The following is an 8,028-nucleotide window of genomic DNA, read 5'->3' as shown; positions in this document are numbered from 1 at the left end:
TAGCAGGCTATTTGTTGTTATAAAGCAAAATCAAACTGATTACACTTCCAAAGGGGTATAATATCATGGAGACAAGACCATTATGAAGCCAGAAACTTGAGAAAATCATCTAAAAGCTCATAAGCATATGTAAACTCATGACTAAAAAACGCTGCACTGTTATGCAATGTCAGTGTCAGGGGAACAAGTTTCCAATCTCATGACTCATGCTTCTGTATTACACATATCACTGGGTGTTTCTTTCATTTTAAAGAAATGTGAACATTTTAAAGGAATGTGTATAAAAATATCTGATATTCAAAACATGAGAACACAACAGCTATTAGGCTAAAAATCTAAGCTGACACAGAGCCACTTTTTGAAGATGGAAAGTTACTTCACCTTTTGAAAAGTATGGCCGGAGAGGCAACTTCCTGCCGGAGACCAGCTCAGTGCCACTGTCTCTTCCCTTAGTACTGGTTCTTGAACCGCCCAGACAGGGAAGGAGAACTGTCCTGAGAAGAGGCCGTAAAAAGAATTCCTCCCGCATTTGCACCTACTTTGCCTCTCCTTTGACTTAAGGCAAGCATGCCAGTGGGTTCCTCCTGATCTCCCTCACCCGCTCATAAGTCCTCGAGGGTGACCTGCGAACCAACGCAGACCAAAAAGTAGCTCAAACCGACCCACCAGTACCTGCTCTAGAGGTCTCCGGCAAGCCTTTGCGACTACATAGCTCTCTCGACCACACGAGTTTCACCGACTTTATTGGCCCCGGACCCCGGCGGGCTCCTCACAGCCCACCTCCCCACTAGTTCACACCGGGCCTCCAAGACATCCAACATATTCAAAAACACTGCGGGGTGGCTATTAAAGGAGACTCTTCTCAGGAAGCCAGCTCCCCTGTGACGGCATCAGGGTCACTTGCTCTTCGCCTTCTGACTCTCCGTCTTTTTGGGCAGCAGCACGGCCTGGATGTTGGGCAGGACGCCGCCCTGTGCGATGGTCACTTTCCCCAGCAGCTTGTTTAGCTCCTCGTCGTTGCGGATGGCGAGCTGCAAGTGGCGAGGGATTATCCTGGTCTTCTTGTTGTCACGCGCGGCGTTGCCAGCCAACTCCAGGATCTCCGCGGTCAGGTACTCCAGCACCGCCGCCAGGTACACCGGCGCCCCAGCTCCTACTCGCTCCGCGTAGTTACCTTTGCGCAGCAGTCTGTGCACTCGGCCCACCGGGAACTGCAGGCCCGCACGGGAGGACCGGGACTTGGCCTTTGCCCGCACTTTGCCGCCCTGCTTTCCGCGACCAGACATCTTCACCTCTGGCCTAAAACTGTAGCGAGTGAGAAACAGTCAGCGGTCCGGGTATAGGAACGCAATGCACCACGCCGGAACTGCCTCTTCCAACACTTTGCTGCCACTAGACAGCGCCTTCCCATTGGACGCCGCAAAATCCTCGGCTTCGGTAACTAATGATTGGCAAGCTCTGCTCCCAATTAGCGCACTGATAGAAGGACCGCCTTCTCCAGCTTTCTCCAATCAAAAGAGCAAACTTCTAGTTCATTTACATATCTGCCGGTACGACTCCTCTGCGTTTGGGGGCGTCTTTGAATTTATTGGACCCTAAGGTTTCGACGTCCACGTTCGCTCCCAGGAAAATAAAGTCTTAAGAATGAAGGAATCGTGGTTAGAAACAGATCTGGAAGAAGAGCGGCTTCGTTTCCACAAGTACAAAAAGTTAAAGGAAGAAATGTCCCTTGAGGTCGCTCACGGTGTGCCAGACGACGCTGTGTCCTCTAGCCGGATTTTCTTACGTAAAACAGCGTCCTATCCAGGTAGTTATCTAACTCCAGAGCCCACGCTTGTGGGCTACACTGCTCCTCAAGAGAAATTACAAACTCCCTACTGAATTCTGCCTGCCCGGTACAGGGTGTGTTGCCTATTCCTTTAAGCAAATGCCTTGCCTCCTGCAAACCCAGAAGCTCCTGCTGATGACTACTCAACAGTGTGAGAAGCTGTCTCCAAGAGTCTTTTCTTATGGAGCTGGCCCTCTGAACTTTAGACCAGATGACACTGGACTTCCCGCAAAGCTCTGCGGCTCACAGGCTGCCAATCTTGGATCCTAAGGGATGTGAAACTAGAGTGCTAGGCTATACGTGAATGCTTTCTTCACAGAAGACAGGAATAAGCTCACTTATAAGGCCAAAACTTAACATCTTATGTCTTTGAAGTTATGAGCCTAAAGAGAGCCTCCGGATTCCAGGAGACCCTGCAGGCTCAGCTCAGTTGCTAAGACTGAAAGTCTTAGCCTTGGCTTTAGCCTAGTTGGTCATGGGCTTCTGGGATCATATTCTCCAGGAAGCCTGTGAGCGACTCCTTGTAGACGAGCCCAAAGGTAGATATGACCATGTAAGACATTCTGGTGGCGCTCAGAGGAAGAAAGAACGGCAGCAATTGTCTTTACAGAGCCATAGCATTCGGAACACAATCATTTTTTTTTTTTAAATTAGAAATTACTATTTCACTGAAGTAATTTCGTTTACTTCAACATTTTTCATAATTATACATTTACATGGCTATGTGGTGTAATGTGAAACACTTACTAATATAAATAACATTTTATGTGGATTATAGTATCCACTTAAAAGTAAAGCAAATTTACCATCTCATCAGCCTAATTATGATTTTATTTTACTGAAATAATGTTTTCAATCACTTATGTGTATGTCCTTACTGCCTACCACAATAATTAACTTACCTATAGTCAGGACTCGATAAATGTCTATGAAGATGAGAAGTAGTACATTGTCATGAATAAGTTGGTCATCCTGGATCCAGACTGCTCCAGCCAAATCCTAGCTCTACCACTTACCAGCTGACCTTGGATAAGATATTGAACTTCTGTACCTATCTCAAAGTGTTTTGAAGATGAAACATGTTAGTAAGCATCCAGTAACTGTTAGATAAACTGAATAAATGGACAAACAAATCTATTATGCAGTTTTTAACAAGATGTTCCTGGCACAAGTTCCGTAAATTTAGCTTAAATGTTTGCCTATATCGTGGGAAAATTTAAACAGATTATTATTACTGGCACTATTTTTCTTTTTGTTCTTGTAAGCAAGAGAAATTTCTGACCTGAAAATGTTCTAGCCTTGATTTCTTAGTCATGGTAAATATAAAAGAATGAATCTATCTTACTATTGCAATAATCCTGATCCTTCAAGATCTGATAGACTTTTCTTCCCTCTGAGTCAAGGATTAAAATCACATGGTACAACTTGACTATTCAGGATTTTTTTCAGCCATCTAGTGTTCCACGGGCTTTTTAAATTCCTCTTTAACAACAACAAAATTACTTTTTGTGTTATGGAGATGGGTAAGTTATAAACATTTAGATAAATATTACCACAAAGCTTTCCTACTGGAAAGACTTATTCTTCAACTAGGGACAGTTTACTAAACTATTTACTAAATAATTTACTAGAATTTTCGTTCCTCATGATGTTAAGTACCTGGGGAAAGGTTTTAAATCATCCTTTAAATACGGCTGCCTTTTATCTCAAACCTTTTTGGGAAGACAGAAAGAGTTTTGTCTCATAGAACGGTGACACTACCCACTTTAGTTTTTGTTTAGGTCTTAAGATTCAGAGCCTCCTACTTGGGGATTTGTAATATAAATCACTGTTTAAAGCCACAAGCATGGCATCCATTATTTTGCAAGAACTTTGAATTTTTAAGTGGACATGAGAACTTTGGATTTCAATGAAATAAGTAGTTTACAGTATTTTAAATAAACATAGAAAATGTTATTTGATTAAAAAAAAAAATAACGCACTTGTGGCGAGGGAGCAGAGAAGGCAGGAAAATCTGCAAATTGCACAGAAGCTGCAAAGGAAAAGACCGGAGGGGAAGAGGGCAAAATTAGACCTTTGAAAATAATTTTAAGTCTTTCTCTGCGGGGCCACAAAAGAGAAAAGAGAACCATTAAAAATTTCCTTTTTTTCTCCACTAACAACTCAAAAAGATCCACAGGTTAAAAGCTATAAAGCAATTGCTCTGAAATCTAACAAGATGTAAAGCATTGTTAGTTTCTATTGATATTCACATTAGTCTGGGAATGGTTATTATAAGAGTAAACATTCAGTTTGAAAAATATAGAAGTAGAATTCTAGCACATGTGAGAGACAAGGGAAGGCTGGGAAGTGGGAGACAGAGAGAGGGATGGAAGGAAGGATCCCGAGAGCACAAAGAATCTGGCCTGTTTTAAGCATTGAGAAAAGGCAATGTAAATTCTATTGAGTCTTTCCTCAATTTTATGGCAAAAATAACAAAAACCTTCCCCCCAAAAGCAAACAAAAAGATATCAGTCCTGTTCTGCTTCCTGCTTACTGGACTCACTATTGTAGGGAGGGGGAAAAAAGCCTCCCAGGGCCTAGAACTCCACCCACTTTTTTGAGGTTTTCAAACACGTCCCCTACAAGGAACTACAAAAGCTGCTCTCTTTCCTGTCCAGTTGAGACACTACCGCAAGGATGCCTAGTCCAGGTAAAAGTGGCAAAGGGCTGAGTAAGAGAAGCACCAAGCCCCACTGGAAGGTCTTACTGAAAAATGTCCAGGGCATTACGAAACCTGCCATTCGCCATCTAGCCCACCGAAGTTTTGTCAAGCGCATCTCTGGGCTCGTCTATGAGGAGACCAAGGGAGTGCTCGAAGTGTCTGGAGAATGTGATCCGCGATGCGGTGACTTACGTGGAGCACGCCAGATGCAAGCCTCTCACTGCCATGGATGTGGTGTATGCGCTGAAATGCCAGGGCTGCACGCAGCTTCGCTGGCTGAGCTGTCCCTGCGGCTTACATCTAGACTCCAAAAGGCCTTTTCTACGCCTCTCCCCGCCTCATGTCCCGCCCCTCGGAAAAAAAGTAAAGAGTTTTTTAATACGATCTACTGTGTGACTGTTGGATCTAAACGCAGATAGTTGCTTTTGATGAAGCGTTCCAGATGCCATGAAATGTAATAAGCTTTGCCGTCGAAGTAACTGCTATAGCGGTGGCTCCTGGTTATCCGCGTAATGTTTGGGGCTTGGGAGGAGAAGAGGCGTGAAGACTCGATCTCTGAGTAGGGACCCCAGCACCGCCTGGGGCGCTTGGGGGAAGGAAGCGTCTCTACAAAACACATGTTTTAGTAGTGGCAGACAGCTTCTAAGCTGCTGAGGCCTCTGACTTTGAACTTATTTAGAGTGGCTTCTATGTAAATCAGGCTAGCAGACATTCAGCCTCGGATTGGATGCGAGGGCCACGCGTCAGAGGGGCGGTTCTTCACCAGTGCTGCACCAGGCCTGACCTCATACAGCTAGGGATGTCGCAGCGTCCTACAGGAAAGCGCTGCGGCGGGCAGATCAGAAAGCGCCAAATGCGGTCCTAGTGTGGCGCGCTGGAGTATTGCTGTGTGTGAATATTTTATTTCTTCCCTGACGTTTTGAATAAGAGGTGACCAAGTTCAGATGCTGAATACATAAGGTGGCAAAGTGCGGGCAAAGTCCAAGGCCAAGTCAAGCTCGTGGCCCCTGCACTACTCTTGGACCATCCGCACAAATTTAGCAGCGCGGATCAGGTGAGCATCCAGATCAGAGTATCGGGTGGCAGTGCTGGAACCCAGACCTCAGAAATGCAGGAGTTATTCCACAGTGCGCGTAGGGGCACAGGGCAGCGTCCAGGGGAACAGGGCAGCGTCCGGCCAAATATTCAAGCCCAACTTTTGCTCAGGAGACTGTGTCCTGTGATCCAGTCACAACCAGGCTGTGAGCCCTAGGTCCTCAGTAAAGGCCTTTTACAGAGAAGACGGGCTGGGCTGTGGGAGGTCGGTGGGCTGCGGTTGGGTTCTAGTAAGTTGTAGTAAGTGTGGGCCAGAGAGCTGTAGAGTCGTGGGGTCCTACCCGGTGATCCCACTGTGCGGCCAGGCAAAGTGCAGCGCAGGGGAGCCCTGTTTGAGGGCATTTTCCAGAGGCAACTGTAGGGGCTGGAGACCGGGGGACCCACCTACGTGCAGTCTGGCTGAGGCTGTTAGGGAGAGGAGGCAGAACCTAAATCGGTTTGATGGCCTTGCCCTACTCTTGGCTTTGTCACTCCTAACTAACCTGTTTATTTGAGGGATGAGGAAGGAGTTTAAGACCCCCAAATGTGGTGTGATCCTATGCGGCCTTGATAAGGTCATAGTGCAAGGCATTACTCACAAGTTTGTGGGGATGCTGGTGTAAACAAACCTACTGCACTTCCAGTCATATAAAAGTATAGAACATATAATTATGTACAGTACATAGTATGATAATGATAATAAATGACCATGATACTGGTTTCTGTATTTACTATGTTATACTTTTATATCATTTTAGAGTATATTCTTTCTATGTATTTTTTAAAAAACTTGTAAAACAGTATGTTGTGTTATGCCATCAGCAGCCTCGTACACCTAGTGTTTACCACCTCTTTTGACAGCATCATTTTCTCTTGTGCGTGATTTAATCTCCTGTTTTGCATAGTAACATGCTCTGTAGGCTTGTAGCCTCGGAGCAATAAGCTATGCCATGTAGCCTAGGTGTATAGTAGGCTATTCCATCAAGGTTTGTTTAAGTGCACTCTAAAATATTTGCGCATCGACAAAATTGCCTACAGACACATTTCACAGTGAATGACTGTATTATTAATTACCATTTTACTGGTGAGGAAACAGATGGGGCCGGGGGAGGGGGGCGCAGTGAAAGAACTGGAGCCAGGATTTGAACCCAACCCTGTTGGATCCCGTACTCTTTGACCTTAAACCTTATGTGCCACTGCTTCTGCCATGGAGGCTTCTTGTCCCTATTTGCTGACATTTCACGTCCTAGTACTTTCTCCTACTCCATAAAGAGTCAAGTGTATTCATGAGGCTGGTGTTAACTTTCTAGGGCAGCGAGACAGTCCCAGAAACTCAATTTTTCTTTCATGCAAGTGAAAAATAACGAGTTACTTAAAAGAAGCAGCAGAGTCTGGCATACTTCTGTGCCTTTATATTTGTTGAGTGTGAATGAGTAAATTTGAGTAGGTGGATAATGTAGCATTAGCCAAATTATTGAGGATGAAGGATGAAAGTTAGAAACCCAATGAATCATGGAGATAAGCATTCATATGACAATTTAAAATATTTATTTCTTAAGTATTTAACTTAACCTGGAATTGTTTATTTTTTGGTTGTAATTTTGGTAACGGCCTCAATTCTTTTTACTTGTGTAACAGAACTTATATTTTATCTTATAGCATAGCTATTTTTGTTCACGTCTGATGCTCTTTATAAAATATAACCAAATTATTTGAGCACAGGAAATAGTTATTTTTGTCTGTAATTATGAGTCCCATGGTAGTACCCAGATCTGAAGATATTGTATTTTCCAAACCAAAACTGGGTCACATGAGTTAACACAACAGAATATCTGAAATTGGAACTGAGAATTTCTGAAGTCGACTAATAAAATGCCTTATTACAAATGTCTGTTAAATAAAAAAATAAAATAAAGCTTCTTTATAATGCCTCTCTTACAATGTGAAAGAAGGCCGTTAAAATTAGATCCTGTAGCAAAGTCATCTCTTCTGATTTTGAATATTTAATGCCTCTATTGGTCCAAATACTGTTAATTTTTGAAGATTCAGAGATAAATAAGCACACTCTCTCCTATCAAGAAGCTTCTGTTTCCAAGTAAAAAGAGAGGGAGGGGAAATACATCCATATAGCTGTACACGTGTGGTTTGTTTTAATAGAATGGTATGAATGAAATGCTATTGGTTTATAGAATGAATTTCGTCAGGCTAAGGGGTATCTTTGAGGATCAGGTAACATTTGTTCTGAGCTGAAGGCCCTTTGGAAAAGGGGAAGACCACACCAGGCTTGGGCAGCAAACAGTGCAAACAAATACCAGAGTAGTTTCAAGGCATGGTGTGTTTGAGGAACCTCCTAATGTTGGAGATGTAATTTGTCCTGTTGCCCTAGAATAATACAATGGACTAGGTAAACAGTTGGATAAAA

At 43.7% G+C, this 8,028-nt stretch overlaps 2 protein-coding genes across 2 annotated transcripts; one reads left to right on the top strand and one right to left on the bottom strand.

The window, feature by feature from the left end:
- Positions 1-713: 713 nt before the first annotated feature.
- LOC102883727 (histone H2A.J) lies at positions 714-1,404 on the bottom strand. Its single transcript, XM_006912644.3, has one exon. The coding sequence runs from the start codon at positions 1,284-1,286 to the stop codon at positions 897-899; it is 390 nt and encodes a 129-aa protein (XP_006912706.1). The 5' UTR covers positions 1,287-1,404; the 3' UTR covers positions 714-896.
- A 3,100-nt stretch (positions 1,405-4,504) lies between these two features.
- Positions 4,505-4,928, top strand: LOC102885928 (histone H4). The gene is given in 2 exon segments (XM_015589974.1): positions 4,505-4,689; positions 4,691-4,928. Coding segments are annotated over 2 exon segments (420 nt in total). The 5' UTR covers positions 4,505-4,507.
- The last annotated feature ends 3,100 nt before the right edge of the window (positions 4,929-8,028 follow it).

This window comes from Pteropus alecto, unplaced genomic scaffold, assembly GCF_000325575.1.
Source record: "Pteropus alecto unplaced genomic scaffold, ASM32557v1 scaffold103, whole genome shotgun sequence".
NCBI classification, from domain to species: Eukaryota; Metazoa; Chordata; class Mammalia; order Chiroptera; family Pteropodidae; genus Pteropus; species Pteropus alecto.
This window is presented reverse-complemented; position numbering and strand designations above follow the sequence as displayed.

Excerpts from the sequence above, each read along its gene's own strand:
- LOC102883727 (XM_006912644.3), bottom strand. The coding sequence starts at position 1,286 with ATGTCTGGTCGCGGAAAGCAGGGCGGCAAAGTGCGGGCAAAGGCCAAG.